The 24,104-nt window shown below is 44.8% G+C and overlaps 1 protein-coding gene across 1 annotated transcript in view; it reads left to right on the top strand.

The window, feature by feature from the left end:
* The window catches only part of Egf (epidermal growth factor), a 76,381-nt gene extending 52,636 nt beyond the window's left edge, over positions 1 to 23,745 (top strand). Inside the window, exons 17-25 of the mRNA XM_028856666.2 lie at positions 483 to 611; positions 5,195 to 5,311; positions 6,198 to 6,323; positions 10,388 to 10,510; positions 12,302 to 12,446; positions 16,794 to 16,961; positions 18,163 to 18,283; positions 20,381 to 20,486; positions 22,710 to 23,745. Coding sequence (XP_028712499.1) covers positions 483 to 611; positions 5,195 to 5,311; positions 6,198 to 6,323; positions 10,388 to 10,510; positions 12,302 to 12,446; positions 16,794 to 16,961; positions 18,163 to 18,283; positions 20,381 to 20,486; positions 22,710 to 22,957 — 1,283 coding nt within the window. The 3' untranslated portion in view covers positions 22,958 to 23,745. The remainder of the gene's footprint in view (positions 1 to 482; positions 612 to 5,194; positions 5,312 to 6,197; positions 6,324 to 10,387; positions 10,511 to 12,301; positions 12,447 to 16,793; positions 16,962 to 18,162; positions 18,284 to 20,380; positions 20,487 to 22,709) is intronic.
* The last annotated feature ends 359 nt before the right edge of the window (positions 23,746 to 24,104 follow it).

The following is a 24,104-nucleotide window of genomic DNA, read 5'->3' as shown; positions in this document are numbered from 1 at the left end:
ATCAACTTTAAAAATACAGTTAAATCAGGCTATTATAAGGAAGGATCTAATATAAAAGATGGTTTGGGAGCCGGGTGTTGGTGGTATATGCCTTTAATCCCAGCACTCAGGAGACAGAAGCAGGTAGATCTCTGAGTTCGAGGCCAGCCTGGTTTACTGAGCAAGTTCCAGGACAGCCAGGACCGTTACACTGAGAAACCCCATAGAACAACCAAAAACCAGCTGCCCCCCCCAAAAAAAAGTGGCTGGTTGAGGAGAGATGCCCTCCCAACTTCCCGTTATTGTGGTCTGTGATTCTGAGCTGATTGTATTCAGGAGTTTGGCATATGCATGTTGTTCTTTATCTGAAAGAGCCTGCCCATTTCCCTCAATCTTAAAAAAGCAAGTCTGAACTCTGAACCAATGAGTCGCTATCGATGTCAATTAAATCAAGCTGTCCTTGAAATGGAAAGGCTTAGCTAATCGAGCCTCTTGTCCCACAGGTGACCGCCCTGAGCTAGGTAAAGAGGCCACCTTGTCGGGCAGCTCAGCTAAGGCTGAAGCACCAGATGGTAACAGCACAGAATCCCCACACACCTTAGTGGCTGAAATCACGGTGTCAGGTGTGAACGGTGAGTTCTCCCAGACAGCTTTGGCTCTCACAGCTTCCATCCTACCGGTGAGAAGTTCCCTGCTCCTGCTCTCTAAAACCACATTGGCCAAGTCTACTGCAGCCCAACCTCAGACTCGGGTCCTCCTCTTCTGAAAAGCATGTGCAGCTCTGTTGGCTTTGACTTGACCTGGACACGTTGAGAGCCTTGAGGCTTAAAGTGTGATGGGAAACAGAGGTGACAGTTAGGATAGAAGAGCCTCAAGTGTTTCCCCATCCATCCCTCCTGTGGACAGTACTTGCTCTATCCAGCCATTGTGAAAAGTTGATAGCAACTGATGAGCAATATTAATTGGTTACTTTAATTACTGCTGAAACTCCATAAACAGAAAATTTCTTGTTTATGCTGCACACTTATCAGCAGAATGTCAAATGATTTGTTCAGTATGTAACAACTTTAGGGAACCTGAGTCTATTATGTTCTGTGTTTGCTCATAAGGCAAGTAGTTTTCAGATGAGCCCTAGAGATACTGCAAACTCTTTGGGAGCCAATTTTCAGGTTCCTCGTGGCTTTAACCAGCAGGTCTCCATAGAGAGGATGGTTGGACCACGGGCCTGAGTGCAGGTGTCTGAGATGGTCTGCACTTGGCTGTGCTGGGGGGGGGGGTGTCTTTTGTTCCACCCCTTGGCGTCTCTGTAAATACCCTGGGGCAGAGACAGTCGGGGCCCATTGGAATAGGTTCCCGGCCCTCTCAAGGCTGTTCTGTATTTTCTGTCTGTTTATCTCCATACTCTAAGTCCTTCTAACTAATGTTTCCTGCTGCTCTCACTCAAGAAAACTGGGGAACTGTGGAGTTGGTGGGTAGCCACCCCACAAAATCCACCCTGTCTCCCCAGCTCACTGCCCTTCACTCAGTGTGGCTCATTTTGACTTTGAAACATTTAATTAATTAATTAATTAATTAAGAAAGAAAGAGAGAAAGAAAGAAAAAATATTTCTCCTTTATTTTACGTGTGTGTGTGTGTGTGTGTGTGTGTGTGTGTGTGTGTGTAGTATGTTTGTTTGCATGTTTGCTTGGACATTTTATGTGAGGATAGAAGTTAATGTCAGATGTCTTCTTTCACACTTTCCACTTTATATGTTAAGACAGGGTCTCTTGACCCCACAGCTTGTTCCAGAGAATCCCATCTCCATTTTCCAAATCCTGGGATTCTAGGGAGGCTACCACACCCACCTGCTGTGTACCTGGATGTTGGAGGTCCTAACTTTATCCACTGAACCATCTCCTTAGCCCCTTGAGGAACATTTTGGATTAGCATGATGTCTGTAGCTTTTTAAAATGTTTGAAAACTCCCAGGCAACGGTGGTGCACACTTCTAATCCCAGCACTGGGGTGGCAGAGGCAGGTGGATCTCTGAGTTCGAAGCCAGCCTGGTCTATAGAGAAAGTTAAAGGACTGCTAGAGCTACACAGAAAAATCCTGTCCCCCAAACGAAATCAAAACAAAACAAAACAAAATGCTTGAAAACTCAATGAGAAGACGTTCACGGAAGTCTTTCTCTGACTTTTGTAGTCTAAAGAGTAGATGTACAGGGTTCACGGGCTCCAACAGTGTGATTTAAAAGACTATATGATATAAAATGCATATATTTTTAGTAACAGTGATAATTAATATTGGTATGAACTTTTCATATTTACTATGTTTTTTATTATATTTTAAATTTTTGATTCATGTTGTGTTCCGTGACTTTATAGACGTAAAAACTGAGACTGAGGTGTATTAATTGGTGACTTGACTAAAGATTCTGAAAAGTATGATTATGTAGGACTGGAGAGATGATTCATTTGGTAAAGTGCTTGCTCCACAGACATGAGGACCTGGGTTAGGATTCGAACACACATTTGGAAATGTGTGATAGCCTGCACTTGTCACCCTCGTGCTGGGGACGTGGATACAGGAAGATTCCCGGGACTGGCTAGCCAGCCAGCTGGAATAGCAAGTTCATGGACAGTGAGACATTCACTCAAAAAAAAAAAAAAATCAGGTAGAAAATGACTGAGGAAGGAACCCAGCATCGACTTCTGGCTTCCACACACCTACAGGTGCACACACATGAGCATGAACATATGTAAACACACATGAGTAAATATTTGAGTTTTTTTTTAAAAGTAAGTATGACTGAATAATCAATTCACGTTAAAATAGGAAGTGCCAGAAAAATGTGTCACACTAGAAATATATTTATTTGGCTATTTTTTGGTCATACACTGTACTAAGTGCTGGGGATACCAGGCTATGCTAAATACTCTCAATCTGTATGGTCACAGCTTAATGTGAGAATAAGGTGTCTCATCAAAGCATTATCAATCAATATTAGTGGGCTAGAGACCCCCTTTCAGACCCAGCAGGCATCCATCCGTGCTCATAGAGCATATTCTAACATGCTTACGAGAGAGGCTGCCCGATGAAGATACATGGCAGAGAGTACATTGGCGGCTGCTCGGGGCCCAGGAGTGATGATGCAGTCGGAGACTTGTGAGGACTTCCGGGATAGTCTGTGTTTGTCTTTGTGTTCGCTTAGCCTTCAAAAACAACTCGAGACAGCAGAGCCCTTGCTTGCATCCTGCAGAACTGCATTTTTATCCCTCAGTAAGACCCGGGTGCACATTCGGTGCCTCTGAGTGAATTTTATTTTTATAGTTTAGTTCCCAGAGCTTCTTCTGGTGCTTGGGGCTTTGTTTTTTAAGTGCTGGTACTCAAACCCAAGGCTTAGCCTAGGACCACTGGGCTCTACCCTCAATCCTAATTATTAAGCTACCACTAGGCCTTTCTTTGTAATTGTTAAAATGTTTTAATTATTTATGTGTATGACTGTATTCCTGCGTCTATGTCTGTGCACCGCATGGGTGCCTGGTCCTATCAGATCCTCTGAGACTGGAGTTACAGGTGTCTGTGCATATCCATATGGATGTGGAACTCAAACCGTGGTCCTCTGAAGAGCAGCAAGTGCTGTTAGCCACTGAGCCAAGTCTACAGCCCTGACTCTGCCCTTCTTTATCATCTGTATTTGGATATGTGTAGTCAGTTTTAATTTGCAGAGAACTTTTTTAAACCGTCACTTTTTTCCTTGGATTTCTACAACACACAAGGAAAGCAGCAGCCCCTGCAGAAATCCCTGCTCGTATTATAGAGAAGAAGGTGAGCATTGCCGCCATGTCTGCAGCTCGCCTGTCGCAGAAGGAACTCCGGCTGTAGCCCATGCTTCCTACCGCCTATCTGTTGCTTTCCATCATGCAGAGTGACTCAAGCTTTGCAAGAGTCCTGGATCGCATTCTAATTTGGGATGATTTTGCAGTGGTTTCGTAAGTTTGCTGTGATTTGGGTACTGTCCATTCCTGCTCTCAGCAGCCTTGTGACTTGGGAACTCAGTATTTGAATGTCCCCACCTTGAGCTGTGAGTGACAGGGAGTGACCAAACAAGCAGGAAAGGTGTGTGTTCACACAGGAGAGATCTTGGTTAAGTAGCTAAGTATATGAAAGACAAAAACAGAATTACCCCAGTGTGGGCAGTCAATGGGACCCAAACCCAGCTTAGAACTTTTAGCCTTTGATTTACCAGCAAGCTCAGGAGACTTCCTTTTATTTCTCCTGTACACTGTGAACCAACTTACCAGTGACCAGATAGATGGAGGCTGATAGACTGTGTGGTATGGCAGATATTCCAGCTCAAAAAAGGAGCTGGTAGGTGGCATTTGGGGAATGATTATATGCACGAGTACTTAAAGCAGAAAGGCAAGAAACAAAGAAAAGCTTGCTCACGTCTGTGGCTTGACTATGTAACTCTGTCCCCGGGGCATTTGCATGTCAATGGAGTATGAAATGAGATGATCCCTTACAGCATTTGACTTGTATGGTTCGTGACTCTGCAGAAGTGCCAGCAGGTTTACAAGTCGGTGCATAAATCTTGACAATAAGCACTCACTGAGACATATATCCTATTAGATATGAAATGTGATATTAGTAAATTGATAATAAATCTTTCTGTGAGTCAGTCTCTTTGCCACATACAAGTCTGTGTTGTGGGAGAATAGATGGGCCGTTTTTATGTCACAGTGGTTGGGGGGTTTTAGGTGAAATCCTCTTATAATTGGAGTCTATTTTAGGCACGTTTAAGTTCAAATATGCAGATGCTTTAAAGTAGTTGTAACAAGTCCGCGCAGAGCTCTCGGAACACCTAATGGTTCTTTAAGACTGAGGCTTATTTAGCTCAGCATGTGGAAGAATGAGGCAGGCGGGTCTCACGTCAGGGCCCGTCTTGGCTACTTGCTACTAGCCAGAGCGGCAGCAAAACCACAGCCAGCAAACCGAAGCAAAGCAAAAGTAGCAAGCCCACGAAAAAGGCAGCACACGGAAGCAGCGAGATGTGTCTTTGGAATCCAGCAAAACAGACACGGTGGACAGACCTAACCAGTTCTTTCTGTTTGGAGGCTAGCCCGGACAAGAACTTCAGGAAGGAGATGCTGGGATGTTCTGTCCGGCACGTTGAGGTCCACTTTCTTCTCGGAAGATGGGAAATAATTGCATGGGGTTTTCACGTTTGCAGATCAAGACGACTGCGGCCCTGAAGCATGTGGCAGGCATGCTCGCTGTGTTTCAGAGGGAGAGACTGCTCTGTGTCAGTGTTTGGAAGGATTTGCTGGGCATGGAAACCTGTGTGCTGGTAAGAGCAACGGCCAAATACACAAATTTGAAAAATCATGGCCAGAAGCATTCTTTTTTATTTTACTGACTAAAAATCTCCTCAAGGACTTAAGAAATCAGTAGATTTAAATAAATTATTCAGTGTTAGGGAAAAAAAGTATTATGTGCACAGGAAATGAGCCATATAAGCATAGTTACATATACTACTGCCTCATATTATACTGATATTGTATTAAAATGATGCAAAAAAATGAAGTTGACACTAAGAGAAGCATGAATTTGAGCTCAAGTCAAACTTATAAATTCACAAAAATAGAACATTTTCCTCCAAGAAACCTAGTTTATATGTTTCAGTGAAGCAAATAGATTGTGACGGATGAATTTCAATTTTATATTGATAGCCTCAAATTGTAAGTTGGTGATTCCTGAGAAAATGTCAGTCCTTGTCCTCTGAAACTTTGGCAGGAAGTAATTTGCTTATACATTTTTAGCTATTTGGACAGGTGAGAACTTCATTAAAATTAATTGAGAAATGAAATTCAAATCTAAAAGGTAGGGTTTGCATTTTATTCACTCACAGTACCTGTTAGCAGTCAGGTGGTTGACTGTACAAAGGCTTAGTCTTGTATTTTTGTTACTTATTTCCAGGATTGCCTACACCAGTGGTTCCCAGCCTTCCTAATGCTGCAGCGACCCTTTAATACAGTTCCTCATGTTGTGGTGACCCCCAACCCTAAAACTATCCCATTGCTACTTCATCACTGTAATTTTGCTGCTGTTATGAATCGAAATGTAAATATCTGATATGTGGGATATCTGATCTGTGACCCCTGTGGGGGTCATGACCCACAGGTTGAAAACTGTTGCTGGCCTGAACATTTCCCATGTCCGGATTTCCCCCACAGATATAGACGAATGTGAGCTGGGCATCTCGAGCTGCCCCACCGCCTCATCCGAGTGCATCAACACCGAAGGCGGTTATGTCTGCCGGTGCTCCGGAGGCTACGAAGGAGATGGGACCAGCTGTCTTGGTGAGGACACACAGGTGCCATTGGACAAGGGAGGGGCAGGGGCAAGCTCCTCAAACGTTGTGGTTGCTGTAGGCCAAGAGAAGGCAGGCTATAACTGGAGAGAGACACATGTCAGGAATAAAAGAGAAGTTGCGTGACCTGTTGAGACAGATGTAGTTCAGGTCTCAGTAAACAGTCTCTTGGCTGCAACTGCCCAAGCCAAGCTGCCGAGGAGGTCGTCTACCCCTTCTCTTTAAGTTCCTTCTCTGGGCTTTGAGTGATGGAGACTCATCAGTGCTCCGTGTGGTCAGCCACCAGCGGGCAGCTGGGCAGCCCTCCCTTGTTACTGAGTGTAGCGAGGGGACTGTGGGGGGTTGTGGCAGAGCTGCTGTGGGTGTGTTGGGAGCCCCTGTGTGCCTACCGGAAAGGACGGTGGCTCCAAGGTGGGCGGAGGGTGTTTCCTGATTGCTCAGTAGACGAGGAGCTTCCAGCACTGACATTTCACTGTGGTACGGAGTGGGGAAAAGCCCTTTCACACCCGCCCTCCTCTGCCAAGGACTGGGTGGGGCTCTGGGCTGGGAGTGCACTCTGTGGATGTCTTCTGCTGCCCCAGGTGCCAGGATCACCGCACAAGTGGAGGCCTGCCCTCGGCCACCCTCACCTAGTGCAGGGCTTAGCCCTTTCCCAGGGCTCTCCGGCTCTTTCCCTTCTGAAAACAAACAGTGAAGGGCAGATGCCCTGATAAGAAACTCAAATGATGGTGTTTTCTCTCACATGTGAAGGTCATGACTATCCGTTTGTGGAGCCGGTTGGCTTAAGCCAGACGTTACCAGATCAGTTCTGTGCAGTCCACAGACATCTGAAAACACACTTTTAAGCAGATATTTGGCAGTCAGTCAGGAAAATGTCACTGCACTAATTAAGCAGGCTCACAGATATTTTGGGTCAACAGACTTCATATTTCATTTCTTTTGAAGAGAAAACAAGGTATATTTTCTCAGAGACTTAAACTTTATAGACTCTAGATTCCCACTCCCACTAATCTACCTCCTATCAAATATGCCAAAGGGTGTCATGGCCTGGCCTGGCCTGGCTCCATGAGGTGCTCAGGACCATAGAAGCCATGGGCATGCTTGTTTCCTACCATTGTACCTCACTGTGTGTATTTGATAAGTACGTGTCTTAGTTAGGGTTATTATTGTTTTGATAAAACACCATGACCAAAAGCAATTGAGGAGGAAAGGATTTATTTCAGTTTACATTTCTATCACTGAGGGAAGTCAGGACAGGAACTCAAACAAGGCAGGAACCTGGAGGCAGGAGCTGATGCAGAAGCCATGCAGGGTGCTATTAACTGGCTTGCTCGGCCTCTTTTCTTAACCCAGAACACCAATCCACCCTCCCACATCAATCACTAATTTTAAAAAACGCTCTACAGGCTTGCCTACATCCCAGTGCCTTTTCTCAGTTGGGATTCCCTCCTCTCAGATGCCTGTGTCAAGATGACATAAACTTAGCCAGCATAACAGGTCGTGGCTTTACGTCATGCCTGGGACATAATTCTATAGAGAAAAGTGTTGTTGGGCTGCTCAGATGGCTCAGTGGATAAAGGTGCTTGCTGCCAAGCCCGATGGCCCGAGTTCAATCCCCAGGACCCACGTAAAGATGGAAGAGAGCCAACTGCAAGCTGCCCTTTGACCTCCACATGTCCACATAATAAATAAATAAATAAATAAATAAATAAATAAATAAATAAATAAATAAATAAAGTTTAAAAAGGAAGAAGGCGTTTCAACGGTGCATGAATGTTTCTGCTTTGGGGAAGAGTGAGCTCTGTCAAATTGAGAGAGGATTTCTAACTTGAGATTACCACAGGAATTCTGATTTTGTTGGTTTTGTTTACGTCAACATGAGGGCCGGAGGCATGGCTCAGAAGTAGAGTACTTGTGTAGCATATGTGAGTACATGTGAGGCCAGAGGTTCAATCTCAGAGCTTCCAGAAAAAGAAAGAAGTCAGAGCCATAGGAAACGAAGAGCAGAGGTTACTTTGATCCATTCGGGATAGCAAGTTGGTGTCCTCCGTCCCCATTAGGATAGCAATTTGGGCCAGGCGGTGGTGGCTCACGCCTTTAATCCCAGCACTTGGGAGGCAGAGGCAGGTGGATCTCTGTGAGTTCAAGGCCAGCCTAGGGCTACAGAGTGAGTTCCAGGAAAAGTGCAAAGCTACACAGAGAAACCCTGTCTTGAAAAAGCAAAAAAAAAAAAAGAATAGCAATTCAAAGTCCTCCATCCCTATTAGGCACAAAGGCAGCAGGAACTGTGAGGAATATCAAGATGAGGAAGCCGGGTCCTGCTTGCCAATAGACCATGATCTAAAAGAAACTCAGCGTTGATAAGAGACAAAGACAGATGCACAGCCTAAGAGAAGCAGAGACGCAACGAAGCCGAGAACCGGAAGGGATATTTGCTTGAGGTCTCGGGCAAGATGTCCCCAAGGGAGTGACATTTTGGAAGGACTGTGGAGAATGAATAAATATTAATTAAGCAGAAGTGTGAAGGGGTGGGGAGTGTCCAGGTGTGAACAAATCATGTATCTGGGGAGTGGGAACTAGTCCTCAGTACAGGTTGTGTGTGTGTGAGCCGTGGAACATCACAGCAGGCAGACAGGGTGCCTAGGTCCCAGTGGGAACTAGTCCTCAGTACAGCTTGTATGTGTGAGCCGTGGAGCATCACAGCACGCAGACAGGGTGGCTTAGGTCCCAGAAACTTTCCTCCCCATGGCTCTGGAGGCCGCACCCCCACATGCAGGAGCTGGCTGGTGCAGTGCTGGTGAATGAGCCATTTCTGGCTTCCGGAAGCTGCAGCCTCCCAGTCTCTCCTCTGTGGTGTGCAGAAATCCTGGTGCTCCACCCTCTGTGAAAGACACCAGTCCAATAGTTGTTTAACCGCAGATGGCCTCTTATGAACCCTGTCTCAGATGCAGGCCACTGGGGGCTGGGTTGTCATGAATATATGGAGAGTTTCAGTCCCTGCCATTAGCAGAAGTCCGAGAGGCGGCTGTTAGAGCTTTTGCTTCCCTGCATCAGCCCTTTCTTAAGCTTTCTAGTTGCTACTTTATGAAAATTAAAAGGAAGCAGGTGATAATAATTTATATTAATATAAATAATATTAGTATAATAATTCATCATAATTATATTGTTGTTGATTATATACTATAATTATTTGTATATTATAATTAATATAAATATATTAAGGAAGTAGGTGATAATAGTATATTTATGTGCTCTACTCTATCTAAAATATTAACATTTTACTATGCAATCCGTATTATAGATGCTTATACTTTAACTTGCATGCAAAGACTTAAAACTCTGGTGTGTATTTTGAACTGACAGCATGGTATGGACTAGATGACTGGATGCATTTAGAGAGCCAGCGCTCCCGCAGGAAAAGCCTCTCGGTACTGGGCAGCACAGCTGTAGGTGACAGAGAAGCCTCTGGCATGTCCCCAAAGTGGCACAGCTGTGAGCTCATTGCTGTGTGACCTAGGGAGCAAGGAGTGGCCTGGAGGCAGATACGGGATGCTGGAATACGGCAGGGGCAGCTCTCCTCATAATTTGGACATGGCAGGACCTGCAGCAGTAGCAGCCGTAGGGCAAAGGCTGGCAGCGGGGCTAAAGGAGGGCTTATTAATTTTTATACTCGTGTTTAGGAAAGTGTTGTACTTGATGTGCCATTTACGCCAATAGATGAGCATCTAGCTGCAGAAATGAAGCCTGAGCTTTAGGATATGACATGCTGATTGCTGGACGTGCTCCACTGATCTCTGGCCTGGACAAGTCTTTCCTTCCAAGAGGGACGGCAATCCTGTCGGGGGTGCCTAGAATCCCTGACTAGGTGTGCAGCCATGAACACAGTGGTCTTCATTTCCAGCGTTCATGACAGTACCCCTAAAATGCACAGGGCCCCGGAACATGAGGCACCACACAGTGAAGAAGCCCCTTCTAGACTGCTGGACTCGGGTTCCGTAACCATGCTCGCTTCTTGGGCATTCCTCTTCTCTTCTCACTTATGTCCTCCTGCAGACATCGATGAGTGCCAGCAGGGGGCGCACAGCTGTGGCCAGAACGCCAGCTGCACCAACACAGAGGGAGGCTACAATTGCACCTGCGAGGGCCGCCCATCTGCACCTGGACTGGCTTGCCCTGGTAGGTGGATGGGTGGTCCGGGTCAGCCGGGAGGAACTTGGTCCAGGAAATCCTGATTGCCTTGGGAATTCTAGAAATCGTGGTTGGAGAGCTGGATTTCATCAGGAGGTTGATGCTGGGCCGCAGAACTTGTTGATTTCACAGCATCTGTAATAAGCCTATTATTATTATTATTATTATTATTATTATTATTATTATTATTAATCACAGTCTAGTATAGGTGGTTCTCCCTAACTCTGCGACTACTTTCTCATTGGTTGATTGTTTTCAGGGGCTGTGGGAAAACTTTGCTGGGGGAGGCAGGTCAAGACCATATCTGGACTTGTAATAGTATATTTTGTTTATTTCAATACATACAAATGTTAAGACTTTCAGAGATAACCTGTATAAAATTTTAAATCTACTTAAATTTTGGTACTAAATCTTAAAAATTTAGTGTGTGAAAAAAAAAAAAATTTAGTGTGTGTTTTACACACACAGCACACCTCAGTATGGAGTACAGGCCATGGTACCTACCATGATGCCCAGCACAGGGAACTGCTAGCAACTTTTCAGTGGTGTGGGGCTGTAATGGGAGCAGAGCCCCTTTCAAGGATGTTTGTTTGTTTGTTTGTTTGTTTGTTTGAGACAGGGTTTTTCTGTATAACAGCTCAGGCAGTCCTGGAACTTGCTTTGTAGACTAGGCTGACCTTGAACTCACAAAGAGCCAACTGCCTCTGCCTCTCCAGTACAGGATTAAAGGCGTGCGCCAAGGATTACTTTCAAGGATTTTTAAGTTGCCTTTTTTTTTTTTTTTTTTTTTACTCTTTCACAACTGAAACTTTATTCAGCACACAGACATTTCAATTCTTAAAACATGGACCCAAACTCTAAGAGTCGGACTTCGTGTTCACGTACCCAAAAGAGCCATGTGTTGTTTCTCTTTGAACTTATTCCAGTGATGTTCCATCCTAAGCTTGGCAAGTTTTCCCTGAGACCTCACATAACAATCAAATGCTCACAATCCTTAATTCCACTGACTCACAATTTTATGCCACATATAGTTAAGTTGCTTTTTTAAAGTCAGTATGTCTTGACATGAATTAGCAACCCAGCCGGCTTTTGTTTCTTTTAAAACAGTCCCCACTACTGACATCCACTTCATAAACCACACCACCTGCACCCACCAGAGAAGCTGGTTTCTCCAAGGCCCTGGCAGCCAGGAGAGGCCTCTCGTCCCCTCAGTTCTGCAGGGAGTTCTTGCTTGCCTGGGTTCTGGCTTCTGTAGTGAATTGTTTTTTCCTCAGATACTTTCCTCAATTTAAAAGGTATTGAAGATAGGTAGGGTGTCTGGTGCCTGCGATCCTAGTAGTTGGGAGGCTGAGGCAGGAGAATTGCCATGAGTTTGAGGACAACTGAGCTGCTGGGAGACCCTGTCTCACTCAAAAAAGAAGGAAAGAAAAAAAAAAGGTGGAAAAACACCCCCAATGCCTTCCCTTTAAGAAGTAAGAAACTATTCAAAACCAGGAGGCTTTTCCTCTTTGACTTCCCTCCAATTACTGTAACGTTTTCTTCCCATCAGTCTCGGGTCCAAGAGGGTCCCCAGAGCACTTCAGATTGAGGATTGCCCCTCCTTTTCTTGCCTCTAGTGTGCTTTATACCTGATAGCCCAGGTCCAGAGAAAGAAGGGCTGAGCTTCTCGGCGGCCGACCCAAGGCTTGCTTAGGAAGGTGGGCCTTATGACCCCTGCTACTTACGCCGTAAGCTGTTCATAGAAACTCGAAATAAAAGTCGTGTCTTTGACTCTTTCAGGCTCTACCTCACCCCCTATCCCTGGGGAAGATGGCCGCCATATGGTCAGAAATAGTAACCCAGGATGCCCCCCGTCACATGACGGATACTGCCTGCATGACGGTGTGTGCATGTATGTAGAAGCAGTGGACAGCTACGTGTGCAAGTAAGTCAGGAACCTTGCCAGTGGCACGGGAGAATACTGTGATCTCTGGCGTTCAGGAAGTCTGTAGTATTTGTACAGAGGAGGTTTTTCCTATCGGAAGTGGTGACTTTCTTTTTCCTTAAGTAACTTGATGAACACAGTCTGCAGATTCAGGTCCTCACGTTCAACACGAAGAAGGCAGATTTGTAGGAAATTTACTAAAACCAGTTTAGCTTCAGCCAGATTCTAGATTTATAAAGATGTTGCACCTAATGGGCTGGAGAGATGGCTCAGCAGTTAGGAGCACTGGCTGATCTTCCAGAGGACCCGGGTTCAACTCCCGGCACCCAAATGGCAGCTCACAACTGTCTGTAACTCCAGTTCTAGAGGATCTGACACCTTCACACCAATGCACATGAAATAAATAAAAAAGAAAACCAGAACCAAACCAAACAAACAAACAAACTTAAAAAAAAAAGTTGCACCTACTCATACTGGACTTAATTGCCTCTGATGTTTAAAACTGAAGAAATGTCCCTTCTCCCTGGTAGTCCATTTCTCATTGTGGTCCTGGTAGCAGCAGCTGGGCAGGAAACAGCTGCTGTCTGCTCCCTTTAGCTCCCCTGAGCACAAGGGCAGGCCACGTTTTGACCTGAAGAGGTTCCGAAGACCTAGAACTCTGAGCCACTCCCGCGGAGCTCACACAGGGGCTGGGGAGAAGGGCGAGTCAGCAAGGAAGGGCGCCTTAGTTCAGATCTCTGGCACCTGTATAAAAAGACAAGTGGGGCAATGTGAGCTCTGTCCCCAGAACTGAGAGGTGGGGCAGGAGGGTCCCCGGCACTTGCTGGATCAGTGAGCTCCAGGGTCAGTGAGAGACCGTGTCTCTGAATAGAAGGTGGAAGGTCTGGACAGGATCATTGGATGAAAACCTCTCCCCACCAAGTCCAGAACCTGAGTTCAGTCCCTGAGACCCACATGTGGAAGGAGAGAAGAAGAGTCATGCAAGTTGTCCTCTGACCTGTACACATGCTCTGTGGCATCTGTGTACCCACACACACACACACACACACACACATACACATACACACACATGCACACACACACGCACACACACATACACACACACATACACACACACATACACACATACACACACACATACACACACATACACACACACATACACACACACATACACACATACACATACACACACATACACACACACATACACACACATACACACACACACACATACACACACACATACACACACACATACACACACACATACACACATACACATACACACACATACACACACACATACACACACACATACACACACATACACACACACATACACACACACATACACACACACATACACACACACATACACACACACATACACACACATACACACACACATACACACACATACACACACATACACATACACACATACACACACACATACACACACATACACACACACATACACACACATACACACACACATACACACACATACACACACACATACACACACATACACACATATACACACACACATACACATACACACACACATATACACACATACACACACACACACACCTATACCCATGCACCCATACACACACACATATGTACACATACACACACATATACATATGTACATACGCACCCCTACACCCATACACCCATGCACCCATATATACATACATACATACATACAAATAAATAAATAATAGTTTTTAAGAGGTGGAGAGCAAAGGAAAGACACCTGAAGTCTATTTCTGGTCTGCATGTGTACCAGCTTGTACACCTACATACAGAACCCACACACAGAGAAACCCAAATATGCAGTATCTAGTTCAGGGCTACATTTTACTTTTAATGAATTTTGTATGTTCAAAACAATGTGAGGGAATGGATATATATGCAAAATACACAGTCTCCCATGGCTGGAGCTGTGATCCTCCTGAGCAGATGACAAGGGCTTAAACAATTTTGTAATTTTTGTTAATAATAATGAAAAAGAGTTTAAATTATTGGAAAAAGAAGAAGCTATATGCTTTGACAGAATATATATATGGTCTTATATTAAAAATCATCTCAGCATGACAAAAATTATGAAAATGTTTGGAAATATTAGTAAAAATGACTCAATTCCAGTAGTGTTCTGCTTTCAAGTTCATATTCATACACTGTGATTTTTCTAACTCGATTCTTTTAAGTATACCATAATAAATTTTAATTAATAGTCTTTATTGTTAGCAATCAAATTGTTTTTATCTACACACTTTATCCTATTCTACCAAATACGAAATTCTAAAACTGAGTGACTAGTTGATGGTCCCTGGTGTATTTCCTCCACGGTAGTTAACTTTAGGTCCCCAAATCACTCTTTCAATGTGAAGGGTGCCGAAGGACTACAGTGTATTGAGAACTACAGTTTTCATTTTAATCTGATTCTGGTCATTCCCCAACACACCTTTCTTTTTATCATTAAGTCCCTATGAAAACATCATCTTTCTCTGGTTATGTTTTAAACACAAGCTACTCCAAAAGGACAGTTAAGGCAAGGCTGGGCAAAGGCATAGGAGCATACCTGTAATCCCAGCCCTTGGGAAGCGGTAGCAGGAGAATCAGGAGTTCTAGGCCATTCTTAGCTACATAGTTAATTGAAGGCCAGCCTGGGTCACAGGAGACCGTTTTAAATAAACAAACAAAAAATGACACATTAAGGACCTTTAACCAAAAGCAGTGTTTCAAATCACTGGTGTTCACAGTCGTTGGACCATAACTTTATTGTGAGTTGGTTTCATAAAAATGTGGTTTAACAGGTTTCCATGAGTCCTGTCAACCTCCCTTACATCATATTAATTCCGCAGTAACACACAAACCTCAGGCAGTGCCTGTCAATGCGGCTTTATCAGGAACACTTCGATGTCTTTCTGCACAGAGCTGCTCCTGAAGGCTCTTCTTTCCTTGTTGGGAGCAAGATGCAGAGCCCAGGCCCGGGATATATGGGGCAGCAAGGCCCGAAGCATCCATGTGCACTGGCTCCCTCTGATTTTGCTGGCCTGGTTGCTTGGGACATTCCAACCTCTTGAGCTCAGAGGAAGCCTTCATTCTTTCTGGTTTGGCTTTGGCCAAACACACACAGAGCAGGCTTTTGAAGTTACCTGAGGACAGGTCCGGCTGGAGAATGCTCCGCCATTCCTCATGGATTCATGACTATAACAATGCTGTACCCTTACTTGGTCTAGAGTGACCTCGTATTGTTTGGCCACGCATCTACCAAAAATAATGAGGTAAAAAAATTAGTGAGTAAAAACAGTGTGCAGCATGGTGCCAGTCATAGGTGACTAATAATTATTGTTCCTTGTCTCCCCTCCTCAGAAAGTGACTTTCCACTTTCTTCTGATGGGCGAAAGGTAGAGCTAGAACTAGGGAATAGACTCCAGATCTTCTGGAAATTTCAAGTGTTCCCCATGCTGAATCTTTCCACCAGAGCTGCTGGTTTTATTTCTGTGTTTCCTTTCCTTCAGCCCTTCTGGAATAAAGTGTGGACATAGATGGGTTGAGAGCAGTTCCAGGGCTAAGAGAAGGAGATGTTAATAGGATTTTTCTTTTTTAAGTTAATTCCAATGTGAAGAAGGAAAATGCAGTTGTTTCTCTGAGCTCTGGTTTCTAGAAACAAGCGTTTCCAGTAGATGGCAGCCTTGCTTCACTTACCTCATAATTATAACAGTCTCAATGTACCGGTAAGGTGTTTCTAGGCAAATGGCCCCTGGCCCTCAAAATAGCTACCCACCTCTTGTGCTGCTATTTTTTCTTTTTTTTACATTTTCTCTTGGGCTAATGGTGAGCTTTACAAAACTCAAGTAGTGCCTCCATAGCCTAAGCTCTACTCCTGTCCAGAGCCTGCACGCACTCTTCTATTACAGCCTGGTGTTCAACGAGGCTCTCTGTCTTCTAGTTCTTTCCTTTGACCTGTGACCGTTGCAGTCTGGCCAATCATTTGTTTCCAGGTTTCTCCCGGCTCTTAGGGCAGACTCACTTGTGATGGTTTAGAAAGGGTGTCTTCTGAGAGTTTATCTTTAGTCAGTGTTCTGTGATGCCTTATAGAGACTACACAGATAACTCCCCATCACCCTGAAGACAGATAGAGGAAGGGGGGAAGTCTCTCTGTTAATGTTGTCACTGTTGATGTGTGATTCGTAGTGCTTTTGGCTCACATCTCAGGCTCACAAAACTGAATCTAGAAAGGTGAAGGATGAGAGACAACACGTATGGAATTTGTAGGTACCGGGTGCCAGGGGTCTCTGCTGACTTCTGCTCCTGTGTCATGGACAGCTGTGTCGTTGGCTATGTTGGGGAGCGATGTCAGCACCGGGACCTGAGATGGTGGGAACTGCGCCATGCTGGCCACGGGCAGGAGCGCGACATTGCTGTGGTGACGGTCTGCGTGATTGCGCTAGTCCTGCTGCTCCTCTTGGGGATCTGGGGGACTCACCACTACAGGTAATCCTTCCTTTTCCACGGGACTTGATGCCCTCTTTTCTAAACCCTTCCCAGGGAATGCCTCCTTCCTCGGGGTGAACTTGAGCAAAATACTTACTGCATTTAAAAGCCTGACTCTGCTGCGCACGCCTTTAATCCCAGCACTCGGGAGGCAGAGGCAGGCGGATCTCTTTGAGTTCAAGGCCAGCCTAGTCTGCATAGTGAGTTCCAGGACAGCCAGGGCTACACAGAGAAACCCTGTCTCAAAAAAAAAAAAAAAAAAAAAAAAGTTAAGTTTATGTATGACGTAATTATTTTTTGTTTGATATGTTAACACATGTGACTTAATATTTTTCAGAAATCTGGATTTTTTTTAAGATAAAATCTTGCTATATAGCCTGGGCTAGCCTCAAACTCGTGATTCTCTGGCCTCAGCCTCCCAAGTGTTGTGACTTCACACCACTTCAACAAGCCTGCCTGACCAGCGGCATGTATGGATTGGAAGCTAACGGCTAGTGGATGGTGGTTTTTGAGCTCCAGACTCCTGTATTCCTAATAACAACAGTGAGGAAGGGGCCAAGGAAAGGACTCAGTCAGTAAAGAGTTTGCCGAACAAGCCTGAGGCCCTGAGTTAAATCCTCAGCACCTCTATTTGAAAACATACGGTAGAATAAAGCAGGGTGCAGCTGGGCACCTGTAATCCCAGCACTGGGGAGACAGAAACAGGATCCCCGGGGCTTGATAACCAGCCAGGCTAGCCGAATTGGCAACCTTCAAGCTCACTGGAGACCCCATTTCAAATAAGAGGTACGGCAATTGAGAAAGATGTGCAATGTCTACTTCTGATCTCCACATGAGGGGACACTTCCATACAGGTGCACACACGCAGACATCACACACACACACACACACACACACACACACACACACACACACACACACGATAAGAACTATTTCTTGACAAAAGAGCTTCTTAGAACTCTTTCTTGAGAAATGCAATGCACCAGAGTTGTGTAAGTCCCTGTGGACATCTCTGTGGCTGTTTACTTAACAACGCTGCCCCCGCCCCTGGAACTGCTTAGTGGCCTCGGGGTTTCAGCTATGTGCTTGACTACATATGCACCATCTATGGCTCTAATCCAACAAAATAGTTACCCCAGTGAGTGGGATGAGTCTTTCGTTTTTCTTTTGAGATTGTCTCTGTTTTTTGGCTTTATCTCAGGACTCGGAAGCAGCTGTCGCACACCCCAAAGAACCCTTATGAAGAAGAGTCAAGCAGAAATATGAGTGGTGATGGGCCTGACCCCAGCAGGGCTGGGACGTCATCCTGCCCCCAACCTTGGGTAATGTTGTCAAAGTACATGAAGCTAAGAATTGGCTTGATAAGAATCACTGTCCCTTTTCCTCTTTCTCCACGCCTTTCAGAGAAACTGAACTCTATTCTAGCTGCCTGCTGGTCTCAACATGTGTCTTTTAGCCTTAGCACCCAGCCCATCTTCAGCAACTCCTATAAGCTCTGGACCTCTGTTCCTCATCAATATAGCTTTTTGAAGATGCTAAGATGTTGAGCTCCATCTTCATAAATGTTATAAGTCTGTGACTGAGGACCTCTCTCTAGGCAGAGCTCTGTGCTTTGAGGGCTCGTGGCTTGGTGGGCTGCTGAATTACCTGCATTGCCTTTGACAGGCTAGAAAGGGATAGACTTAATGCAAGTTTCATTAATCTCATTTAAATCATAGGAAAGAACGAGAAATGGTTTCTTCATGTGTCTCTTTTAAATACATAAAATATATATATATTAAATACATAAATATATATATATAAACTCCACGCTGTGGTGGCGACCAGCTTGTTGGCTCCGAGCTGCGTTCGGAAGCCCATGCTGCTGAGCTTTGTCCTCCTGGCTGTCATAACTGCCGTCCACACCAACTGCTGCCGCACACGTCAGAGGGAGTTGGGGAGAGCTGAGCTCCCAAGCCGGGAGGAGAAGCAGCAGAAACAAATCTGCTCCCCTCAGCTGCCTTCCCTTGCAGCCAGAGTCCTGGAGACTGTGTGCTTCTGGCAGGGAGGCCCACGGCTGGAAAATCTGCCGTGCACGTCTTGACTGGGGCCAGAAATAACAAACCTGTGCCCTTACACAGCAGGCCATTGTATTGATTCCGCAAGAATCAAGAGACCATTAATGAGGAGGAGACAAAGGGTGAGGAGTGTTGTGGGAAATAGAAAGAGAGAAAACAGAGCACAGCTCCTGAGAGTCACCTCCATCCCCGGCATCTCTGTCCCTATTCCCTCATTGGCTCCCTTTGTTAAGCCTCCCTACACTTCTCTTGATGAGAAGGATAGGTACAGAAAATATTTTTCTATGCCTTTTACTCTGAATTCTAGATCGTTCCTGTGGAGGGCTCCTTTCTGAACCACACAGTCAGTTCAAGCCTTGGAGAATCCTTCCACCTGATTGTTTATTGACAAGGAAGTACTTCATCAGCTCGCCTCCTGTATCGCAGAGCATGGCATACTTCTATTCTTCCTTTGTCTGTTTGATTTCTTTTCATATCTAACCTGTCTGGCGTGAGTGCAGGCCAGTCAGCTCTGCTCAGCCTGCATTGCAAGTGTGCCGTCAGTCTGGACAGTACAAACAATGACAAAATGACCATTTGTTGAGTTAAGAGAAATGCTGCCGTGGTGACCTGGGCCTCCCTCTTAGCACTCTACCTCCTAAGCTGCTCAACCATGAGGAAACAGCTGAAAAATAGTAGTTACGCTATTGGTTATTAGTACTTACTGGTGACCCGAATTACTTAGGACTTGATAGTATGCTTAAATGAATTCTATATAGCTATAGGCTATACATACATACACGTGGCATGATTTGTCTGGCCGATGGGCAGTACTTATGATACCTATGGATGCTTGTACTATTTGTAGCAAAACAGTAGCCACCAGGGATCCAAGATTCTTAACCAAAGATTCCAGAATCATGACAGACTCTTCAGTGAAGATAGCTGTGTACCCTGATAGAAATGAATGCAAGGTTTCCAGTTAATACTGGAATCTCTCTGGGCTAGAGAGGCAGCCCAGCAGTTAGGATCACTGGCTACTCTTCCAGAGGACTGTGATCTGATTCCCAGCATTATATGGTGGCTCGTAACCATCTGTAACTCCAGTTCCAGGGAATCCAGTGCCCTCTTCTGGGCTCCATGAGCATCAGGCATGCACATAATGCACAGATATAAATGTAGTCAAAACACCCGTACACACAGTAAAATAATTTAAGAAAAAAACCAATGTGGACTCTCTCATTAGCCAAAGACAAGCTGACAAGGCCATTCTTCCCATTTTCGCCTTCATTGAGTATGTGTGAGAAGCTGCAGCTTAAAACTTAGTGAGATGACTTGTGAATTACAGTGGTGTATACCTTCTTTCCCTTTTCTTTTCTGCAGTTTGTGGTCCTAGAGGAACACCAAGACCCCAAGAACGGGAGTCTCTCTGTCGCTGGCACAAATGGCCCCGCAGTGGATACTGGCCTGTCTTCCAACCTGCAGCCTGGTGAGTAGTTATCTTTACCTTGATCTCGAGTGTTTCCCAATGAGAAGTGTCAGATAGTCACAAAAAGACCATAAGCATTGTCGGAGCTGAGTGAGCATGTGGTCTGACATGCCATGTGGTTTAGAGAAATGCATTTGACTGTACTTCCCTCTTACGTAAAGATTCTGTCTACTCCAACCCCAGGCACACCGCAGTCTGCTAGGTCTCTCCGAGTGAGCCCACGGGACTCAGCCCCTTCCTGTGAGCTGGGGATGGCTGCAGGCCAGACCAGTTGCTATAAGCATAGCTTCCCTGGAGGTGGAAATGGTTCTCCAGAAACAGGTTCCTGGCGCTGGTGGGAGTGTTCCTACTGATGGAAGTTGAGCCAGGCATTGTCGTGGGGAGGTCAGAATATTCTGGGCTTGTTGGGGGCTAGCCCCCAGCCAGACTCTTGGCTGTCTGAAAGTCCAGCCAGGCCACTAAAGGACCATGAAATCGAGCCAAGCTCTCAGGCCCTCCCAAACTCCATCTGCTTTGTGTAGAAATGGAGTCGCACATCCTTTGATATCATCATTTTACCGGGACTTGTATTATGATATGTCTCTTGGGTTCGGTTCTCAGATATCATTGTGCTTTTTACAACCCAGAGGGCACTGCTGAACATGCTTTTGTGTCCTAAGCCTTTGGAAAGGCAAAGGGGACCCTTGAGCCAACACAAACAGTTCCTCTGCTAATGGCAGGAGCCAGCTGAGTCCCGGTGCCACGTCTAGTTTCTGATATTTCCTGTCCCGCATATCACCATACCCCCTCTTCGGATCTTCAATGGAAAGAACATAGGGTCTTCTTATGGAAAAACTCATTCTAAATTTCAATTTTGAATGTGTTCTGGTCTATAACCCAGAATACTGAATTCAGTAAAAAATGCTATTGCCTAATTTGAGCAAGACCAGTATATTAAGGCACATTAAGGAATTGAATAAAAACTGTACAGAATGGTTTATCCTGGTAACTGTTGCCTGTATACTTTTAAAGCTTAGTATTTCCAATAGGTGCCTAGGTGGTGCTGCTGCCAGTACTATTAGCAGGTAGAAGACTGCTTTATAGTTACTCCTTTGCTTTGAGCTACTGAAAGCACATCGTTCCTTTTGGAGATAATCTGCTTAGGAGGAACATGTGGTACAATGTTACAGCTTAATCCAAAGCTCAAAGATTTAACAGAAATGTGGTTATATCGGAAAGAAAAAAAATGAAGGATTTATATGGTTAGGACTATATTCCAGGATGGGTTAAAACTGTGGTTTGTAACCTGTGGGTCATGACCCCTTTGGGGGTCAAACAATCTTTTCAAAGGGGTCACCTAAGACTATTTGTATATCAAATATTTGCATTACAATTCATAACAGTAGCAAAATTACAGGCATGTAATAGCAACGAAAATAATTGTATATTTGGGGGGTCACCACAACATGAGAAACTATTTGAAATGGTCTCAGCATTAGGAAGGCAGAGAACTACTGTGTTTGAACATTTTCATTTTTACCCTACAGTAAACGCATTGATCCGTTGTCATTTGTTTCTCGTGTGAAGGATCGAGTCTCCTGCCATGTGTCTGTCACTCAGAGATATTCACAGTGAAAATGCACACGGGTTGGGTGCGGGGGGGGGGGGGGGCCGGGGAGGGAGAGTGGAGAAGGAGCTGAAGGTTCGTTTGGGCTCTGAACCAGCGTGCTCTCTGTCCCTGGAGAGGCATGGCACCAGTGGCTGACCCAGAGCCATCTTCTTTGACCTCAGCCAGTGCCAAGGGACAAGGGCTAAGTGACGAGCATTGTGTTGAGGGAAAGTTGGTCGTGGGGGAAGGAAATGTGTTTCAAAACTGAACTTTGTTCTAAGACATTTACAGTCTAGATGTGGAGCTAGAACAAACACAGAGAAGCCAGAGAACACTATCAGCTCTTTAGATCATCTCAACCAACCAAGACCATGCTAATTTTAAAGACTGAGTCCCACATAGGTTAAGAATGTGTCCTTTGTTTCTCATGTTTTACATCTATTATCCTCTGACTATTACAAGAATCTCTTTTGCTAGACATTGTAAACAATGAAATCTCCTCCTCTCCCCCACCACCTTCTGTTCCTCCTCTCCCTCCATCTCCTCCATCTCCTTCTCTGCATCCATCTATCTCCTCTCTCCTCTTCCCCCTTTCATCCTTCTCTCTTGTCCTCCCTTCCATCTTCTTTGAATAGGGTCAGAGCATCTGACTTCATGGAGACAGAAGCCCCACATATATGGACCAGGCACAGGGCAAAGCTGCTGGATCCCACCACCAAGTGACAAAGTTCCCCAGGAAATGGAGGGAAACGCCCATTTACCCTCCTACAAGGAATGGCCTCTCACTATGGGAGTTGAGAAGCTTCATTCTCTCCAGTCAGCTAATGGACTGTGTCAACAAAGGGCCCCAGGTCTACCACACCAGACAGAGCCAATTCAGTGAGAACTGGAAGTAGACAGATGGTAAAAGAACTAACCAGGCCGATAGATGGGATGTTTTCTTCATAAAGTAGAGTGCTACCTGTAGATTTGATACTCCGATCTCTATGGCTAATCACCACTCAGCATCCTGAACAGAGCTCCATAGCTGCCATTTTTGCTTCTTCCTTCAAGCAGTCCCACTGACGACTTCCAAAAGGAGAGTCAAGAAACCATTAGAAACCAAAGTCAAGACTGTCACACGTCATAAACTGTGTCTTCTTCAATAGATTTTTTTTTGTTCCTCTCCTTGTTCCTTAGAAGAAATGGGTTAAAGCAGGTGATCACGTTTTGTTGATTGCAAAGTAATTTGTATGATCTACACAAAAGCCTTAGCCCAATCTCATAAAATGGTTGGAACATTATAACTGTTGCTGAGATACACTATATGAATTTAATTCACCATTGGGGTGGCCCATGCTCATAATTTTGCCTTCTGGATTGTGATAATAATTAGTGAAAATAATTATAACTAAGAATCTGATTTATTCAGAATTAATCATTTATTTTTTTATACTTTAAAATCTGTGAATGAAAATATTTAATTTTAAAAACATTTCCTAAGAGGCATTGGTGTTTCTTAATCATTAGTGTCTTTTCCTTTTGTCAAATGGAAATTTACCCAGTGAAAATGGTAAATTCTAGTGTTTGCATAGGATTTTTTTACTTGTTTTAAGATATGAGATTGTAAACAAATTGCTTGATTTGGTTTCATCGATTTCTTCCAATTAAATAAAATCACCCTAAAAATCAGCACTTTATTATATATTTGATGACGTTGTTATAGTTTGAGCTGAACCAACGTGATTCACTAGACTTGTCATCGTAAAGGACATCGAACCAGCTCTGCAGCTGTAAAGCATCAGATCCTAAAGCACGGTTCCTGGTGGTGCATCTTCCTTAGAGCCCAAGTGTTGCTGATGCAGAGGATGCGCTCAGGGTGGGGAGTGGGGGGTTGTCCATACTGTAGCATGGACAGTTTGGAGCTTTGGTTAGCCAGGTTTTCAAACTGGACATGATGTAGAAATCAATCTGTGTAAACATTTGAGGATGGAATGACTTCAGGTTTGAGGCTCTCAGTTAATTCTTCAGTATGACACTTTCATCTGGCC

This window comes from Peromyscus leucopus, chromosome 6 (assembly GCF_004664715.2).
Source record: "Peromyscus leucopus breed LL Stock chromosome 6, UCI_PerLeu_2.1, whole genome shotgun sequence".
NCBI classification, from domain to species: Eukaryota; Metazoa; Chordata; class Mammalia; order Rodentia; family Cricetidae; genus Peromyscus; species Peromyscus leucopus.
This window is presented reverse-complemented; position numbering and strand designations above follow the sequence as displayed.